Source organism: Ornithodoros turicata, unplaced genomic scaffold, assembly GCF_037126465.1.
Source record: "Ornithodoros turicata isolate Travis unplaced genomic scaffold, ASM3712646v1 ctg00000864.1, whole genome shotgun sequence".
Classification (NCBI taxonomy): domain Eukaryota; kingdom Metazoa; phylum Arthropoda; class Arachnida; order Ixodida; family Argasidae; genus Ornithodoros; species Ornithodoros turicata.
In genome coordinates, this window is record NW_026999408.1 from 759,141 (window position 1) to 779,821 (window position 20,681).

The 20,681-nt window shown below is 48.1% G+C and overlaps 2 protein-coding genes across 2 annotated transcripts; both read left to right on the forward strand.

Moving 5' to 3' along the window:
* The first annotated feature begins 3,782 nt into the window (after nucleotides 1-3,782).
* Nucleotides 3,783-8,082, forward strand: LOC135375472 (uncharacterized). The gene is made up of 2 exons (XM_064608165.1): nucleotides 3,783-3,899; nucleotides 5,946-8,082. Exons 1-2 carry the CDS (start codon nucleotides 3,894-3,896, stop codon nucleotides 7,998-8,000), a joined length of 2,061 nt encoding a protein of 686 aa, XP_064464235.1. The 5' UTR covers nucleotides 3,783-3,893; the 3' UTR covers nucleotides 8,001-8,082.
* An 8,083-nt stretch (nucleotides 8,083-16,165) lies between these two features.
* Nucleotides 16,166-19,537, forward strand: LOC135375445 (endothelin-converting enzyme-like 1). Its single transcript, XM_064608139.1, has 2 exons — nucleotides 16,166-16,279; nucleotides 17,456-19,537. The coding sequence occupies exons 1-2, from the start codon at nucleotides 16,166-16,168 to the stop codon at nucleotides 19,535-19,537; spliced, it is 2,196 nt and encodes a 731-aa protein (XP_064464209.1).
* Nucleotides 19,538-20,681: the final 1,144 nt, after the last annotated feature.

Consider the following 20,681-nt stretch of genomic DNA (forward strand, 5'->3'; position numbering starts at 1 on the left):
TTTCCAGAGCGCACCTATGTTTGAATAAATAGGAGATCGTGTTGTGTTATCAGTTTTGCGTCCTGTACTACGCGCATCACCAGAAATGGGCTGCGGCTATTCGTGCATGTTCAGCAAGGGAGTGAGAATCGTCGACAAACCTTACCCAACGAACCTTGTAGGAGCGCTACATACTGTCACAGCACTGTTAGCACTGTCACAAGGCCCAGTTCACAGAGTAAGGAAGAGACGAAGAAGACATGCTTGTTTTCAACGAAGAGGACATTTTGATTCCGCGGCAAAGAAACACAGTTCCTAGGCAATGGCGTCGACCGCGAAATATCCGTTGTCATCGACGACGGCAGTTTCTTTTTATTTCGCTAGTGCAGTAGTTCCCTGCATTGTGGAATGCTGCAGGTGCAATGTACCTCAACGTACAAAGTTTCATTTCTTTCCTGTTCAACCATAGTGCAGAAAAGTGAGAAAACTCGTTCACGCAGCCTGATAAGTGTAGTTGGAGACGGACTTATCCGCTCCCATCCCTCGTCCCGTGTGAATGCTCGGCGGGGACAAGGACTCCTCCGTCCACGTGACGTCACCGCGCGCCGCGGGCTTATCCCGGGGATGCGTCCCTCGTGTGAACCCACCCTAACTGGGCGGCATCCTGACCTACAGACTTCGGAACACGACGTCATGAAACAGCGAAAGTTTGGCCCCGTTCCCAGGCACTATTTGGCTCGGAGCTGACGTCTCGACTTGTATACAATCAGCTACAGTGACATCATCTTCCGGATTGTAATATATATAAGTGCGGGATCCAGAGGACCCGTGTACATTTCTGCTGTCATCATCGCCTCAACATGTGATTAAATGTCTTGTTGTTCGTTGCACGTTATGAAACAATGCGGTGACAGACCTACCAGGATGTTTCAGCGTTTGAGCGTTTAAGATGACCAAGAGAGGACATAACAAAATGAGTCTGAGTGGATAAAGAATAGAGAAAGTAAATGAAATTCGTAACCTTCAACATCTTTTGCAGAGCTTTTTCTCGTTTCGTCATCGGAAGCACCGAACGTGGTTTGTTTATTGCTTGCAAAAGGTTCCGATGCAGTCTCGTCATTTTGCAACCTAGCTGCTTTATGTCTGACAACCTCGCATAAATCTCACATTTGCAATAGATGCACTGGGCCCTTGTGTCACAGTCTTTGACTGGACGCACCTCCATTGACTACTTGCAGCATCACCAGGCTCTTGCGGAATACTTCAGGTCTTACTTAGGAGGCATTTTGGAACTGGCGTCTAGTCAAAGCGGCGCGTGAGAAAAGGGGCAATCTCGAAGTAGCTGAAAGAAACTAGCGGTGCGAAGAGGAGAAACGAAACTGCACGACGCTGAGCTCCCCGTGATTGGGGTTTGCTCTCCGCAGTTACGGGCAGCGAAAGGTGGCGCAGTTTCATATTACTCTTCGCCAGCTAGAGCTTGTTATTTACCTAAATGTGACAAAAAATCACGAATCTCATTTCAACATCAGCATAAAGACAGCTGTGATGTTGACATCATGTTAACACCAGCCCGGACAGCTCTGATGTTAACATCATCGTCAGAGCAGCTGTGATGTTAACATCAGGTCTGATGTGATTTGGGACACTGTCTTGATCCTAACATCTTAACATCCTAACATCTTAACATCAGCATCAGAGCGGCTCTGATTATAACATCAGCTGGTGTTAGCATCAAGACAGTGCCCCAAATCACATCAGACCTGATGTCGCTTTTTTTCAATAGGGAAGGAGATGTTAGTTGTGTTAAGGAGAGGTACCGGTGCCACGGAGGCATTGAAAGGGTGAGCTGCTGCAGCTGACTCGCGCACTTCACCTTCATCATACGCAGAAAACCAGAAAAGCATATTGTTATGAGCATCCGCCGAGCAACTACACCTGAAGATGCCCACCAACACATCACGTTACTTCCAAGCTCAAGGATACCTGACTCGCCAAGGAGATGGTAGTTCTGTTTGGGAGTGGTACCGATGCCAAGGAGTTATTGAAAGGGCGCTGCATTGACAAAAGTCGCTGCTTCTGACGGCGTATGGCAGAATAGCCAGTTTTCTAGGAACAATGCTATGAGTAAGAATTAGAATCACAAGAATAGATTTCGGGCACGAAGAACCTACCGCAGTGCATACAAACTCCAGTAACCAGTTTTTAGACATTCCTGACGACGAAGAAGGGCAATCCATTTCTCGAGGCGACTTGCGTCGCACCTTCGTCGAGGAAACGAGTATAGAAGTGGATTTCTGGCGAATTGTGACAACTGCTACTGCAGTTCACTACGCCGCAGTTATGCTTCTTCTTCCTTGGGGCATTCAGTAACCTAGTTTCGGAATATTCAGGTATCGACCTATGGCTGTGTCCTTTTACTCGGAATGGCTGTCTTTGTTTATTCAAGTCGCGCGATTCGGAGTCGTGACATATGGTGGTCGTCGCACGTCACCGACTCCAGCGAGCCGCATGGAGAAGAGAGTCGTTGCGAGCCTACTCTAGTGCACCCCTGGACCTTCGAATTTGAGACCACGAGTCACTGTCACAGGGATGACATCACGAGAGCCGTGCAGCGACATTTTTGCCCACCAAAAGTGCTCTTCTCTCGAGTTGCTCGAGTTCAATAAATGAACGCAACCATGTAATGCGCGAAACAAAGCAAGCGAGGTCACACATGTAACGACGGCACCGGCCACAGGGAGGCACTGTTGCCTCCAGAACTGGTTTCATGTGAGGCCTATAATACGCCATCACCACTACCACCGCAGGACCCTTAGCATGGTACCGTTATAACGTCCTCGATAAACTGCTCCGTTGCGCCCGGTGTGACCTGGTGCAACTTGCCATCCTCTATAAACTGCACTGGTGCGCACTGAACGTCCTCGATTAAAGGAGTGCACACGTTCAGTGCAGCACTAGGTGCATTCTTTTCGCTTGCACTGGATTGGACTACCTTGGACTCCAAGCAAGACGGGTTATCGGGTACTGTACTTTCCTGCTAAAAGGAACTTTATTAGTAATGCCTTTCTTTTCAATAAGAAAGTGCAGCACGCAAATAAATCAGTTCGGATATAGGGCAGGAAGTGCAAGTGAAAAGAATGCACCTGAGTTGCCCCGCACCCACACCGTGAAAATCGGCCGAGCGCCAGAGTGCAATCCCAAGAAGCATCGCGATTGCCGGAAGCACGTAGGAAGGCGGAAGCGGCAAGTAACCAGGTGTAGCCGGACAAGTAGCGGCAGACAGCAATCGCCAGCATGGCATCGGTCGCGCGCGCCAGGTGCCGCTCGCTACGGGTCGCGCAGCCCACGATTCACAGATCAACGAGTACAGATCTCTAGGTGGCGCGCTACTATCCACCAGATCCACCAGAGCGGTGCAGTTTCATGTTCGATAATGCCTCCGCTGACACACCGCCAGTGTAGAGCGTCACGCACCCCGGGTGGTTTCGGGGCAATTCCGGAGCAAGTTTATCGAGGACACTATTAGTAAAGTGCAGCCTCCATGTTTGTTTGACAGTCGTAGCCATGAGCTAAACGACTACAAGCAAGTCGACTGCAAACCATTTTTGTTAGAACACGTGAGGTGAAGACAAAGTAATTTTAAAATCATGTCATCTAAATGACCATTATTAAATATCAGACCGGAAGAGAAAGTACATAAAGTAATTGAAGTGACAATAAAATGAATTTCTTTCGTGAGAACGAGAGTAGTATAGAGGATGACGTGCATAGAGCATAGCCGCCACGCGCTCACGAATGTTGAATCAATTGAGCTGTCTTCTCTGGCTGACTTGGCTACATTCAGTTACTATTACCTTCCAGGAGCTACTCAATAACCAGCTCGAAGGGCTACGGTGAACCATCAATCAGGCTCCATGGCTGTAAGTAATCCGTCGCTACTACGAAGGGTTTCCCGTTTTTCTCAACTGTCGTGCAAAAGGTTTATCTAACTCCATATACGCTTAAAATTTGCAGGGATTAAAATTTGTAGCGAGTATAGTGTCGGCCGTGTTACGTTCACCCTGAGGAGTCTGTTTTAGTTTGGGTGTAGTTCCGTAGGCGGGCTTATTAATTTTAAAAATGATCAAGTGATTTGAAATTGAAATAATGCTTCGATGTCAACGAGAGGTGATATAGGGTATCGGAAACATACGAATTATGAAGAAGTGTTGAGTAGAAAGTTGTGTGTGCGTTTGTAAAATACCATTTGAATGCGTTCATTCACAGCGACGGCCTTGTTAAGCCTAACAGATGTGGAGGCCGCCATCTTGAAAGATGGAGAAGTGTTGACAGTGAGGGCTGCCTGGGGAGGAAAATTGGTGAATAAGGAGCCATGTGCTGAGGAATTTCGCAGTATATGTTATGACTTCTTACGAGGTGGGGGGAATCTATTTGTTTTCACAGGAAAGGTCAGTCAGGTTTTCCACAAATTGAAAGGAGAGGAAAACCTGTTTTGTCTTGTACTGTTGAAAAAATTTTGGATCAGCAAATCTGGATCTGAGGATGTAGAAAATGTTTTTTTTTTTCACAAAACATAGGTTATAGTGTCGAGACAGTGGGTGAAGACTTCAAAAGTGAAATGAAAAAGGATGGGTGTGTGCTATTGCAGGCTGTATTCATCTTGAGCGTCTGTGACTGTACTAACCATCACTAAGGTTAGGTCAGGCCACGTTTTTACATATTTCACAACTTGTGGAGATTGTGTTCACGTGGACTGTGCAACCATCAGCAAGGCTATGTCAGGCCAAGTTTTCACATATTTCACCAGCACCTAAGCTAATTATCCCGTGCAAGTGGGATATAACTTAAATAAGAGATAAAATAAATAAGAGAGATAAGATAAATGGGATTACGAGTGGTTATAACTTCCATTTCGCCAAACCAGCACCGGACTACTGCTTCTGCCTTCTTGGGCCTCTTCAGCAGTGCTCAAGTGGGCAACGTTTGAGTGGGTGGCGTCAGGAGGTCACGTGGAACGTGATATCCTCCCGTCAGACTGAGAGGCTCGCCACTGAAAACCCAGTACTAGAACAGTGATGTCCTTTAGAGTGAGGAGAAGTAGCCGAGGCTCTTTGCCTGCATGTAGAACGTGTGCGTACAAGTCCGAAACGTCGCCCCACCACGAGTGGAGAGCCGTTTTGTCCTTCTTGGGCCTCGTCCGCAGTGCTTTGAACAAGGGCATTCAGTGGTGAATGTCTCGCCCTGAGGGAGGAGGATGAAGCGCCATAAAGCGCCACTGACGCGCCATAAAGGAACCACTCCAAGCAGTGTGACGCAATGCGGACACGGAGGCACCAAATGTGCCTTAAAGAAATTATATCGTATCTAAGAGTCCAACGCCAATCTGGTTCCCCGTTTGATAGTTATTCTACACAGAAATTGTGGCAGTCCGAAAGAGGCACATCGCTCTCCCTCATATTGTACAAAACTACACATTTCATTTCATTTATTTACATGTTATCCACATGTCGCACATGTGCTACAGCCCACATAAGCTTGTGTGCGACGCTACCTGTTACCATGATAAGTGTATGTTCCTGTCGAAGAGAATGCCCCGTTTGGCGTCGCACTCTGTCTATTGAGTTTCGTGAAAACTCGTACACTTGGAGACAAGTAAATTTGGATCATAGTATGTACGGCAAGCAGTGCACTAAACACGCATGGTTATAGAGATGGTTTCTCAGCCTCTTTGAGGTCTGCAACGCAATGATAGTTTTTTTTACGCTCGTTGGCGACGTGAGTGTCTTTTACGGACAAGACCACTAAGTCTTGAGTAATTCCTTTGTCCTTCGGCGTTACGGCCGATGCGTTTGCTGTCCTCTCTGTTTGTAGCTCGCATCGGCTACTTCTCGTTATGTACAATTGTTTGTTTGTTTGAATTTCTAGCTGTAGTTTCGTTTTTCAGCTCACGTTTTTCTTTACAACAGGCCTCGCCGTCAACCAGTCGTGCAGTGTCTCAACTGAAACTACCTCGGAAACCCACGCGTCTCACGAAATTCGCAATCAACGCCCTGTACGTGCTGACACCACCTGCATCGTCAAGCTCCGAACGCTCCCCGGCACAGAAGTTCAAACGCATAATGATCTTTTTCATCCCGGTACTTCTGTTGCTGGGTGTTGTAACCTATTTTGTCATCAAGCACTTCAGCGGCCGGAAACATTACCTGCTCTGCGATTCGCAAGCTTGTAGTGCGTTCGAAGTAATGCTCAGTAGGACCATCAACCACCATCTCGACCCGTGCGACAACTTCTACGTCTTCGTCTGTGATGGCTGGAACAGGGCTCAGTTGAAGTCTGTCTACCGTAGCCACCTGGACCACTTTCTTGCGCTGCTGAACGACAATCTCCAGGGAAATGTTCCTCGATATGGTCAGAATTCACATGAAAAGGCGGCAGCATTCTTTCAAGCGTGCAGAATGGCTGCAAGGAAGAATCGTGGAGATACGCACGGCTTCAGAAATATTCTCTCCGAAAGCAACGCAGACTGGCCCAGCATCTCTGAGAAGGCGGACGTACTCTTGTCATTGGCCAGGTTTTTCAGGATCCTTAGGATAACGAACCTTTTGAATATTGAAAACAGTGGAAATGCATTGGTCATTCATGGAGGTGCAGCAGAAGCTTCCAACTACAAGAAGAGGGCCGCCGTAATTCAAAACTCGGGAAGGTACCAATGGTACTACGAGACGTTTCAAAATGCGACAAAAGGTGCACGTACGAGGGAAGAATTCATGCTTCCATACTCCGAATTTTTCCAAGTCGAAGTTGCAATACTCGATAATCTCACAAACTATAGCAAGAACACTACCACGAACCCACCGAAGAACTTGCATGAGCTGGCGAACCTGACACATGAAATTTCTTACGAGCGTTGGTTAAGACTCGTGACACAGGAGCTTGTCCTCCCTGCAGATGCCCCAGTATTTATCAGCGAGGATGACTCTCATTACCTACGGGCGTTTAGCGGACTTTGGAACAAGATGGAAGAGAAGTATATTCACTACGAAGTAGGCTGGATTATGGTTCAACAGTGTGCTTCCTTCATCAATAGCAAAGTTCTGGGCGCCTATGTGGGAGACTTTGACCCATCCGACATAGGAAAACGTGCAGATCTACAAAACCGTAACCTCTGTCTTCAACTCACAGAAACCTACATGGGGTGGTCGATCTACGCGAAGTTTTCTGAGATGTACGCTCCACGCGCCTCCATAAAAGAAGTACGTGAGATAATCGATGGCATTGGCAAAGTCGCTTTTATTAGGACCGGGGCTGCAGAAGACAGGATGGGTACACGTTATGTCAACTCTTCATTGCGACAACAGCTACACTTAATGACCAAATACCAAGACCGCTTTGAGGATTCCGATTTTCTGAACGCCATATTCTTCAACATCAGTGACATGGGTCCTTTCATCTTCCAGAACTGGCGCAGAGTCATTCACGATTTCCTCACGCGCGGAAACCTGACCCTTTGGAGGTTGGTCAGCACACGTTTCATATTTGGATTACTCGCCACGAGTGAGGCCTACAGTCTTTACAATGAAGCTGAACACACGTACTTGTTACCGCCCTACGCGATGATGCTTCCACTGTACGACATTAACGTCATGAGTGCAGTCAAGTACGCTGCCTTAGGATCAGTCATCGCCTCGGCGGCAATCGCTATGACCGGGTCTTCCAACAGGAGCAGAGGCTCAGTCAGAAATCAATCTCTTGACGAGCACACGAACAAACAACTGCGTGATGCGGCAGCTGCGCTAGAGATAGCCTGGGAAGCATATAGGAAGGCAACGGAATATGCTGAGGATGTTCGATTTCGTCATCTGCCACACTTGTCGTCCGACGCAATGTTTTTTGTCGCTACGTGTTATATTCTGTGTGGCCAGCCTTCTGACACTTACCCAGCATTGCGATGCAACGAGCCCTTGAAACATCGACCTCAGTTCACTCGAACTTTTTCTTGTAATGATGTCCAGAACATGTGACCGCTACCGGTGACCATAGCTAGTTTATATCACATCCCAGGAAATAATACTCCCAAATTAAATATATGCCCGATGAGATTGGTGCTAATGGTTTCGTTGTACTTTATATACACCAAGGGGTTACCACCAAAGGGGATACACCAAGTGTGCTCTTTCGACAAGGGACGTTGTGTACCACAAGATTCCAACGGGAAATGCGCGGAAACGAAAATGGTTGCAAGCGCTTGTTCGAGACATTGATCCACGCATTATTTGCTCAACCCATTTCTCTGACGAGTCGTACGAAATGGTAGCAGGGGACGCCTGAAAACGTCTCAAACGGACTGCAGTCCCGATACCATCTCCTTGTGACGTCTGACGATGCGGACACCAGTGCACACGAGGTATGTATTTACCGATACACAGGAATTCAAATTCAGATTGATTTTTGTGATGCCTACACTGCGTAATGTACCAAACGGAAGCTGAACATCGTCTGGAACCGCGCAGCAAGCGAAGCTCCTGTTTCGTCAGCACGCCAACTGCTGCTTGCGTAGCCAGTCCGATTCCGGAGCAGTCGTTGCTTCTGACGGCGTACGGCAGAATAGCCAGTTTTCTAGGACAATACTATAAGAATTAGAATCACGAGAATTGAATTACGGCACGAAGAAGCTATCGCAATGCACATGAACTCCAGTGACAAGTTCTTGCTCACTCTTGACGACGAACATTGCTCGTCGCTGGTCGCCGCGGCAAGCCATTGCTCGCGGCGACCAGCTTCGTACCACCACCTAGGAAACTAGTAGAAGTGGATTCCTGGTGAGTTCCGATAACTGCTACTTCAGAATGGCTGTGTTCGTTTATTCAACTCGCGCCTCCCGCGATTCGGAGTCGTGTCCCATGAGGGTCGTCATACGTCATCGACTCTAGCGACCGGCATCGAGGGGAGAGTCACAGCGAACAGACTCTCGAGCTGAATCCTCGAGTTTTATAACGGATGTCACTGCCACAGGAATGACATCACGAGAGCTGCGCAGAGGGAATTTTGGCACACCAAGAGTCGGCTGTCTCGAGTTGCACGTGTCCAATAAAGGAACGCAACCGTACGTAAGGCCGTGTAATGCGCGAAACAAAGTACGCGTAGCCACACATGTACCTACCAACCGCCGACAGGGCGGCGCTGTTGGTCCTTCACGTGAGGCCTATAATACGCCATCAGCACTACGGGTACGTTAGTTAAGTGCAGCCTCCATTTGACAGTCATAGCCCATAAGCTACGATACATGGTCTAAAACACTACGAATAAGTCTACTGCAAACCATTTTTTGGTGGAATACGTGAGGTGAAGACATCAATTGTAATTTTTTTTTTATTTCGTGCTAGCGCCGCGAAGCAACTGTGGCTATGAGCGGCGTACAGACAGATGGTGAAAGGACAGTAGGAAGGAGTGGGAGACAAAGGGGGGTTAGTATGCGTCCTGGGCCGACTTAAGGGGGAACTGGGCCGACATTCGTCTGGAAAGTCTTCGGAAAACCCAGGGAAAACCTCAGACAGCACAGCTGGTGTAGGATTCGAGCTCACCACCTCAGCACGACCTTGGCTACTACAAACGAGCGGGACACCTTAACCCGCTCGGCCATAACGCTGGTAAGCGTAATTTCAAAATCGTGCAATCTATATTACCATTATCAAATATTTGACCCGAACTGCAAGGGCATAAAGTAATTGAAGTGACCGTAAAATCGATTTATATCGTGACGGCGACGGTATTATAGAAGAAGAAGTGTCCAGAGGATAGGCGCCACGCGCTCACGGCCGCGGAACTGGTTGACCTGTCTTCTCTGACCTCACTTGTCCTCATTCAGGTTCTATTCCCCTCAAGGAGCCACGCAAGAATCATCTCGAAGCCCTACGTTGGACCATCAATCAAGCGTTATGGCTGTGAGTATTACGGCGCTATTACGAAATAGTTTTAACTTTTTCTCACCTGTCGTGCAAACTCATCTGTAATTAACAAGGTCGAATTTCGAACAACGGACAACCGGTGCACATTAGCGGCACAGGAATATTTCCAATGAACATTTCCAATCTTTCCGCTATTTTGGTGATGTTGACTTGTAAGCCACGACGAGGTAAAGTGGCCATAAACCTCCACCTCCGAGGTCGGTTACGTCCGGGTTGAACGAGTGCTATCATTCATTTTCATTACTCCTACATCCTGCGCTGTTATTTTGATGTTTCTTCCTTTTGTTCTTATCATTTCTTTATTTTACATGCTGCCTAGCGTACACATAGAAAAAAAATTGAGGGCGATTGATATAATTAATGCGATGACAATGCGCTAGCATTAGACATTCGTCTTACTTCTAATTACTTCTCAATTGCGCCTAGACCATATCACATACAGCACAGCACACCACATACAGACATGACATATATGACAGACGCCATACGACATGATACACAAACACAGCCGCTTTCGAAACTCTCTGAGAACGTTCGAGACACGCCTGAATACATCCAGAGACGAGGCGCAACTGACGACGGCTCAAGCGACGACCAGTGTTGCCAACATTCTAGACGAATGATCCGCCAAAGTAGCACTTGATTCCGCCAGAATCCGCTAAATTTTGCGAAGAAGCCGCTAAAATCCGCTTAACGCTGAATGACCACGTTGAGATTTATGTATATTTCGCCCTCTGTTTATGGTGTTCAGGAGCATGCTTCGCATTCTCGTTCATTTCTTTTGCGTCGTACCGAGGAGGTCGTACTCGAAGCAGCTCCTCGCGTGCCTTCTCAAGCCCGTATCTTGACCATGACCAGGCCCGACCATGTCCGGCTGTCCTTTATCAAGTTCAGCTGGCTGAAGATGCGACTGAACATTTGGAGCGATACATCTTTTATTCCTTTGTCTGGAATTTTCGCACTGTCCGGGAAAGACTTCTTGTACAGTTCCCCGACATGATCGGCGGTCAGCACTGAACTGTGTTCAGCAATAAAGAGCTCTGTCCCGCCTTCAGCCTCATGCGCTGGATCGACTTTCTCCGGGGCGATGCGAACTTGATGTTGACCGGACGTGAAATGTCCCAATGCCTCTCTGTGCTTTGCACTGTCTCCATGTGCCTTCAGATCTGAGTACTTCGTACCCAGCACAGACTCACACCAGCACTACACCGAAGAACAAGAACCAGCACTATACCGTTTCGTCCAATCTGCCACCGTTCTGAACCGTTCCTTAGCACAGGGTTCCGAAGCCATTCCTTTCGAAGTTTTTGTTTGTAACTCACTTTTGGCATTTCAACAAACTAGAAGAGTGCACACTGCCATAGACGCTAGTGAAGAAGAGAAACGAAGCCACCTCGCATTGGGAACAGCATTCGGCAGACTTTGTGGGCTACTACAAGAGGGAGCAAGATGTCCAGACAAACTTTAATTCGTGTTCTGTTGCAAAATCTCGGGTTATGTGTCATCATTTCCCCTAGTCAACAATGCTGTGCTGGGTGAGAGCAGCATTTAAGGCCTTAATTTCGCGCTCTAAGGACAGAGCAAAGTCGCTTCTGTCCGGCGCAAGATTACGGCCCTAACATATAAGACATTAAATGTTGTGGTCTGACTGAGGTACTGGTGGTGTGTTCTCCAAAACAGATCAAAAAGGTTCTACCACAATGGAAAGAGAGCGAATCGGAAGTTGATCTTCTTGCGCGCAAACAGCCGTGCAGACACCAAATTTCAAAAAACAACTTTATTTTTGACCTTCGAGAGTGGGGAGTTTACCAAATTTCAGGTGACTGGTTTCGGTTCGGAAGTTAGGATACTGTAGGGAATAAATTGATTTTTCGGGCTTTTCAGCCAAAATGAGGCGAAAGTCTGAATCCGCTAGAATCCCCCAAATTCAGCCAGGACCCCGTCAGAAATTCCGCTAGCCGCTAAAGACATTTTTTTCCCGCTAGATGCAAGTCGAATCGGCCAGATCTGGCGGGAAATCCGCTAAATTGGCAACACTGGCGACGACGGCTCAAGCAGTCAAGCTCCAGCTGCCACGTCTCCGCGCTTCCACGTGACGGAGAAGAGCGAATCAGCTTGCGGAGTGCAGCCTGATTCGCTCTCCTCCGTCACGTGCCGCGGCGTACACGGACACCTCGGTCACCCCGCTACGACGACGGCTTCTCTTCGAAATGGTGCTTCTAATGATTACGCATTAATACTTTTGACTAGAATGTGTTCTCTGTGGTGTGTCTTCAGACATGCAGATATGAAAGGAAACTACATAGCCCCGAAGTCTTCGCTGAATTATTCCGTTTCCATTTAAACACAGTACCCTTCTGTTGAGAATTAGGAGAGTCTCGAGGATAGATGCAACCCAAACGTTTATTTGAATTATAATCTGAGGATGAGGTCCGTCCCTGAGGCAGCTTCCACTTGAGTCATCCCTTCCTTCTCCATGATGAGGGTACTACCATTTCGCGTTGATCGTCGACGCCGCGATGATTCATCAAAACACGCCAGACTGATGGACAAATCGGGGGCAGGCGAGCTTTGATTTCGATATTTGGAAGTTTTGAAATTGGGAATGACTCGTTTGCAAACGCGTTAAGCAGATCAATTGGCTAGATTGGGAGCTAGATGGGAGCAGCCTAGAAGTTGAAAGCGCTTCTGCTGTTTAGCTCAACATCTCTTCCAGTCGAAGTTTATTGTCACCAGAGGGGGACAAAACGTCGTCCGCAGGAAGGCTGGTCGGACAGCGGGCAAGAACTGCAAAAGAACATGGCATAGAACATGCCGATTGAATTCCACGAAAAAGTGAAAGCAGAATCAATGGCTGGCAGTGTAAACTCGCCGTAGGCTTCCCGGGTGTCATTTTTCTTCGCGCGGTCGCTTCGAGATCAGCTTGTAAAGTCGCAGATACCTAAGTCCAGATCTTGTCAAACTGGCTCCCAAAAATACAGTTTGGAAAAGGCGCCTTGTTGATTGCCTTAGGCATCGTGATGCGTTCAAATCCCTTATAAACCTTATCGACCTTCTTTTCACACGTCACTCGGCACAAGCAAAACTTCCTCTAACCTCTTACTCCTCCTTTTCTCTCCTGTATCTCATCCTTCCACATCCACTAACAAAAGCGCTCGCACTCGTCGCGTGAGCCTGCGAGGCTGATCGCGCTCTCCACCACAGCTGTATTGTGCTATGACGGTATAGTGTCCGCACAGGAAACAGGAGTCTCTTTGATTACTGTGTGATGACGCAGCCCACCGTGATTGGGACCGTTAGCACGCTGTCACCGCTACTTACGGACACGTTATATGCATTTTCCTTCCTGGCCAAAGATCAAAAGGCTTGCTATGGGCCATTTTCCTGAGATGTGGCGCCCTCTCGAATATCGTTTGCTACTGCTGAAAACAAATGCACGTGAGGAGCACTGCGGTTTTCTGTGTCTTTCGTTTCAGCATACTTCGTGCATTCACTTTTCGAGTATTCATCTTAGGCTTCGAGGCCTATTCCTGCTGCTTCTCCCTGTACAAAGTGTAAGTGTCTGTGTCATTCTATGCCAGACCAATAAGCTGTGCATAACTGTTTTGAAGAAGAGGAAGAAGAAGATTCTTGCGCTTGTTGAGTGCAGTGCAGTCATCCAGCACTAAAGATATTCGTTATCGTTCCTGGGTCCTTTCAAGCATTTCTGGTGCCGAGAAGCGTAGCCTCACTCATTGACGGAAGCAATCCAGGAACGGGAAAACGGTGTATAGCAGCGTTAACGTAGTAATGGCTACGGCTTTTTTCGGTTATGGTTCCAGCTATGGTTTCATTGTTTTCAACCAGAAGGGCAGAAGACGCGGGATGCGCATGCGCACAGCGATCGCGTGAAAACGGCGGATTGTCGACGACTATTCATCAACATTTATCCGCTGACCTCCTCCTTGATGTCCGTCAGCCTGAGGTGCTGGTCGATGTCCGATGTGTTCACCATGTCTGATATTCTGTCTTGGTATCGCATGTATCGTATATCGTATACAGTTTTTTTTTATTATTTTATAGAAAACCTATGAGCATAGATGCTGCATAGATGTCGTTTTTGTAGTTGATTAGGGGATCTCGGGCAAAAGGGAGATAGCACAATGGGAGACAACCCTCTTTGAAAGCCATTCCAACTTTTGCAAATCCTAAAACCAGTACTGGCCGTGAAATATCGGTGCTATGTGTGTCAGCCGAAAACACAAACCGAGCGCCGCAGGAGCGAATGACCCTCTCCGACGGAGGCCTATATAGGAAACGATGCGGTTCATCTGCACAGCAGACCAGCACCTACTCCAGTTATGTCCATCGCTCGAAAGCACGTGACCCTCTGACGTGGATTTTGAAAGCTGTCCTCCCTGCGCTTCCGATTGGCGCGGTTTCGGCTCATTTGCATATCAAAGTTCGGTGATGGATATTTCAACGTACATGCTCGTTTCAGGATTTTAGAAAAATGGAGTGGATTTCAACGAGGATTGCCTCCAATTCTGCTATCGCGCATTTGAACCGAAATCCCGAAAATCAGTGTTTATTTCGAGGATTTTAGTTAATTAATCATCTTGTACTTACAAGGGTCGTTCAAGGTTGACCGGTACTTTCGCTGGAGAAAAAAATCGGTGGGTAAATGTAATTGAATAAAACATTCGGAGGACCAAGTGCAGTCCTCGGGTAAGCGGCACGTGATGTAGTAGCGGCAGCTGTAATGGCGGCGAGCAGTGTGTCTCTAGCTGTGGAACAGCGATGCATCATCAAGTTCCTTGCCTGAAGGAGAGCCCCAAACCAGCTGAGGTGTTGGAAAGGTTACATGCACAGCATGCAAAACCAAGGATGTCAAGGGGAAGAGGGGCGAGTGCGTTGAGCAAGCCATCCTCGAGGACCGGCGAGTAAAAAACAATCCATTTGCAGTCCAGCGTAATATTAGCTTTCGGGAGTGTACATAGAATCATTTACGAGCACTTACTCTTCCGCAACGTCTGTGCAAGATGGGTTTCCCGACAGCTCACTTGTGAACAAAAGAGAGCGCAGTCTCTGAGCAGCTGCTGATTCGGTTTCAATCCAATGGGGACTAATTTTTTGCAATCAATGATCACATGTGATGAAGCCTAGATGCTTTATTTCACCCCAGAAACGAGAGGAATACTATAGAATGGCGACGTAAGGCTTCCCCGCCACGAAAGAACAGCAAGGTATGCAGCCGTCTGCTGGGAACTGTCTTCTAGGACATGCGGGATTTCATCCATGTGGACTTCTTGGAGCAAGGGGTTATGATCAATACCCCACTAGTGCTACACGTTGATAAAGGGTGCTGTGTGAAACGCAATGTGCAAGAAAAGGCCTGGGATGTTGTCCAGAAGGTCATTCTTCTTCATGACAATGCCCGGCCTCATACGGCGAATTTGACGGTAGAAACCCTGGCCGAAATACGCTGCGAGGTTTTGCTCCATGCACTTAACAGCACAGATTTAGCCCCAAGCCATGACCATCTGTTTGGACCCCCTAAAAGCACCTTAGAGAAAAGACCTTCGACGCAGATGAAGCCCTCCAGAAATATCTCCTGTAGTGGCTACGACAGAGCCCACTACTTTCGACGCCCGATGCATCAGAGTTGTCACAGCGATGGCAGTGGTGTCTATATAAGCGCACGGTGAATACTTTGAAAAACTGACGTAGTTTGGTGCTTCCAGAATTTTCCATTTTATTTAAAACATAATTGTCTCGGACAATCTTGAACGACCCTTCTACATACTCTCCTCGATAAGATGTCCGCCTGGACATACAGCTCAAGTGTACGTAAGTGTATGTAGTAAGCGTATGTAGTATAAAGCAACATCTATGCTGTCTCATAACTTGTTTAACAGCAGTCGTTCCCTTAGAACGGAGGGTTGAGCTTTTTGCACTTGAAGAGGTTGTGAATTGGCCCCCCTCCCGCCCTGTTTTCGGGGAATCATGCTAGATGCACAACGGCAAACCTGACCATCGTAGGTTGCCATGGGCCTCGCGCAGAAGCACGGGTTTCTCCTGTAAACGCGTTCACTTCTTGCTACAGTCACTGTAATCTTTGATGCACATTTCTGAGTATCCGGACGAGTGTAATGGCAGCACGGTTTGTCGCACACCGCTTCCTGGTATTATTGGCGGCACGTTTCCCATTTTCGGTTACCACGTCTGCATCGCCAGCAGGAATGGTGGTACATCTGCGAACTCGATACTTGTGCGAATGCTCCCCAGCACACCGCCTACGCCGTAACTCAGCGGCGTCCGCGTTGCCAGATAAGGTGGACGCCCTCACGTGGGAGGTGGGTGAAAGCGTCCCGTCGTTGGTGGCAGCCAAAGTCGTTCCAAGGAAGATTGGGAGGCGGTGGGTTCGAATCCTACCAACGCCTGTACTGTCTTAAGGCTTTTCCTGAACTTTCCGGAATACTTTCCGGAAGAATGTCGGCATAGTTCCCCCTGAAGTCTGCCCAGGACGCGCAGTATCCCCCTGTCCCCCACTCCTCCCTGCTGTACTCTCGCTCTGTCCATGTCTGTACGCCACTCATAGCCATTGTTGCTTCGTGGCATTAACGCGGAGACAGTACGAAGCACACATTAGGGAGTTTTAGTTTAGCACACAGGAAGCCCTTTACGAAAACTATACGATAAAGGAAGCTGTCCAATCAGCATCGTGATGTCATCCACCTTAAAGGAACCAGGTGCTTGGCTTATGTTTTCGGAATCTGTAACGTAAAGACCTTCCTATCGGCTACATCTCTCTTCTCATCCTTCCAATCTCCCCGCTGAACCGCGATAAAGGAACCTCTCCAAGTAGTGTGATACGATGCGAACACCGAGGTCCCCAAAAGCTATCGCATTTAAAAGTCCGAGGCGGTGGTGGTGGTGGTCCTAGTGAAAGGGCTGGCCGTTGTCGACCTCGCATGGCAAAAAAAAAAAAAAAAAAAGTCCGACGCCGATGTGATTCCACACCGAAAATGTGGCAGTGGGAGAGAGGCACCATTGCTCTCTCCCTCATATTGTAGAAAGCTACCCATGTGCTACGTATGTTGCGTGCGACGCTGCCTCTTACCACGATTAGTGTATGTTCTCCTCGAAGAGAATTCCCCGTTTGGCGTCGCGCTCTGTCAATCGGGCTTCGCGAAACCGTGTGCACTTGAAGACAAGTAAACTTTTGCGAATTGAATATTTGGAGCAGAGTACTACACGCGGCGCCCTAAACACACGAGGTTAGAGATGGTTTCTCGACCCCTTTGAGATCTGCAGCGGCAAGTTTTGACGCTTGCTGTCGACGCGAGTGTCTTACACATACGAGAGCCTTTAACTCTTGAAATAATTCTTATGTTCTTTGGCGTTAAGGCCTGTGTGTTTGTGGTCCTCTCTGTTTGTAGCTCGTCTCGGCTAATTCTCGTTATTTTATATAAGCTGTTTTTCTTCTCGCTCTAGTCTCGTTTTTCACTTCAGCTGTTTCTTTACAACAGGACTCGCCGACGTTGAGTCGTCCTCATCTGAGACCACCTCGCAAGACGCGTCTCACGAAATTCGCAATCAACACCCTGTACGCGCTGTCACCACCTTCATCGTCAAGCCCAGAACTTTCCCGCCAACGGAAGTTCAAACGCATCATCATCTTTTCCATCCCAGTACTTCTGTTGCTCGGAGCAGTAACGTATTTTGTCATCAAACACGTCGACGACCAGAAAAACTACCTACTCTGCGATTCGCAAGCTTGTAGCGCGTTCGAAGTAATGCTCAGTAGGACCATCAGCGACCATCTTGATCCGTGCGACAACTTCTACGCTTTCGTCTGCGACGGCTGGAATAGGGCTCAGTTGAAGTCTGTCTACCGAAGCCACTTGGACTATTTTCTGGCGTTGCTCAACGAGAACCTCCAGGAAAATGTCCCTCGTTATGGGCAAAATTCACACGAAAAGGCGGCAGCATTCTTTCAAGCGTGCAGAATGGCTGCACAAAAGAATCGTGGAGATACGCAGGGCTTCAGAAATATTCTCTCTGAGAGCCACGTCGACTGGCCCAGCATCTCTGAGAAGGCGGACGTGCTCTTGTCGTTGGTCAGAATTTTCAGGATTCTTAGGATAAGTAATCTTTTGAATATTGAGAGGAGTGGAAACACATTGGTCATACGTGGAGGTGGAGCAGAAGCATCCAACTACAAGAAGAGGACAGCCGTAATTGAAAACTCGGGAAGATACCAATGGTACTACGAGACGTTTCAAAATGCGACAAAAAGTGCACGCATGAGGGAAGAATTCATGCTTCCATATTCCGAGTTTTTCCAAATCGAAGTTGCAATACTCGGCAATCTCACAAACTATAGCAGGGACACTAGCACGAACCCACCGAAGAACTTGCATGAGCTGGCAAACCTGACAAATGAAATTTCTTACGAACGTTGGTTAAGACTCGTGACACGGGAGCTTGTCCTCCCTGCAGATACCCCAGTATTTATCAGCCAGGATGACTGCGATTACCTCCGGGCGTTCAGCGGACTTTTGAAGATCATGGAAGAGAAGTACCTTCACTACGAAGTAGGCTGGATTATGGTTCAACAGTGTGCTCCCTTCATCAATAGCGAAGTTCTGGGCGCCTATGTCGGTGACGTTGACCCATCCGACGCAGGAAGACGTGGAGATCTACAAAACCGTAACCTCTGTTTCCAACTCACTGAAACCTACATGGGGTGGTCGATCTACGCGAAGTTTTCTGAGATATACGCTCCAAGCCCCTCCATAAAAGAAGTACGTGAGATAATCGACGACATTGGCAAAGTCGCTTTTATTAGGACCGGGGCCGAAGAAGACAGCATGGGTGCAGGTTATGCCAACTCTCCATTGCGAGAACAGTTGCACTTAATGACCAAATACCAAGACCGCTTTCAGGATCCCGATGTTCTGAACGCCACATTCATCAACATCAGTGACATGGGTCCCTTCACCTTCCAGAACTGGCGCAGAGTTGTTCACGATTTCCTTACGCGCGGAAATCTGACCCTTTGGAAGTTGGTCAGAACACATTTCATTTCTGGTCTACTCGTCACGAGTGAAGCCTACAATCTCTACAATGAAGCAGAAGAGATGTACTTGTTACCGCCCCACGCGATGGTGCTTCCACTGTACGATATTAAGGTCCTGAGCGCAGTCAAGTACGCTGCCTTAGGATCAGTCATCGCCTCGGCGGCAATCGCTATGACTGGACCTTCCAACAGGAGCAGAGATTCTGTCAGAAATGAATCCCTTCACGAGCACACGAACAACCGAGTGCGTGATGCGGCAGCTGCGCTAGAGATAGTCTGGGAAGCGTATAGGAACGCTACGGAATATGCTGGGGCCGTTCGACTTCGTCATCTGTCGCACTTGTCGTCGGACGCCATATTTTTTGTGGCTACGTGTTATATTCTCTGCGGCCAGCCTGCGGACACTTACCCAGCATTGCGATGCAACGAGCCCTTGAAACATCGACCTGAGTTCGCGGGAGCTTTCTCTTGCGGTGACGTCACTTTTACTGATCCTGAGTTCAAGCCTCGCGATTTACGTCACCTGTAGATGCCACGTTTGTTCCTGTAACGGACCGCTAATCACACATATCACCAAAGCTAGTTTATACCACATGCCAGAAAATAATATAGCGAAGTTAAATATATGCTCGATGAGGTAGGTTGTAATGGTTTCGTTGTACTTTCTTAAACTGAGGTGACATCAGCGAAGAAAAAAGATGCCTGTATTGGTAATGGTTCGCGTGTTCCAAAATCCCAGTGCTGTCTTTGAAGGTATATCCCATACCTGGAAGAGAGAGAAAAAAACAGTTTTGCGCACTGTCATATTGATCGTCTAGTAACGCATTGGGCGTTCAAGACAGTTCGTAATTGCACGAATAAGAATAAATGAAAGCTCAATTTCTTGCTGTTTATCCCTGATGGCAGCGTAATGGCATGGCAACGTTCTTTTTTTAATTGAGTGTAAGCTGGGCCATTGAAGCTTTGTGCGTGCGTGCGTGGTCTAGACATCTCACCACATTGGTGAAGACAACATCGGTTCTCGCAAGCTGTCGCGAACGCCGTGAAGAACTCCGACGCCGCCGTGAGAAGCCAGGCAACGGCAGGAATCGAACCCGCAGCTCTTGAGTGACGAAGTGGGCAATTACGCTACACTGGCCAGTGGCGGATCCAAGGGGGCAGGGCAGTGTGGCGATGAATTTCCCTATCCCCCAGTACGCGCTCCAGGGTCTGGATCCGCCTCTGACATTGGCACAGCTTAGCAACGACTTGGCCAACACTCCAACACACACACACACTCCTAAATGTTCTCTCATTCGTACATACAGGACGAGGCATCGGCTCTGGGGCTGTTGGTTGGTAACATCAAGTTGGAGAGGTGGATCTCAATGTGGTCACGACAGGCGTCGTAAACAAGGAGAAACGGCCGAGGCAGACCACACAGTTAGAGACTACACGACACAAAAACCTCAAACTCCCAGAAATTAACGAATTCAAACAACTCTGGAAAGGGAGGTGCTGACGCGACCCAGAAGACATCGATTCCTGGCATCGGCACCTCTTTTCCCTGAGTTGTTTGAATTCGACAGGCGTTGCACGCTTTGAGCCCTTAGTGTATATTCTGCGTAACCATGGCCACGCTACTGTGCTCAGCACCCACGCTGACGATATCACTCCAGACCCTATGTGTGCTC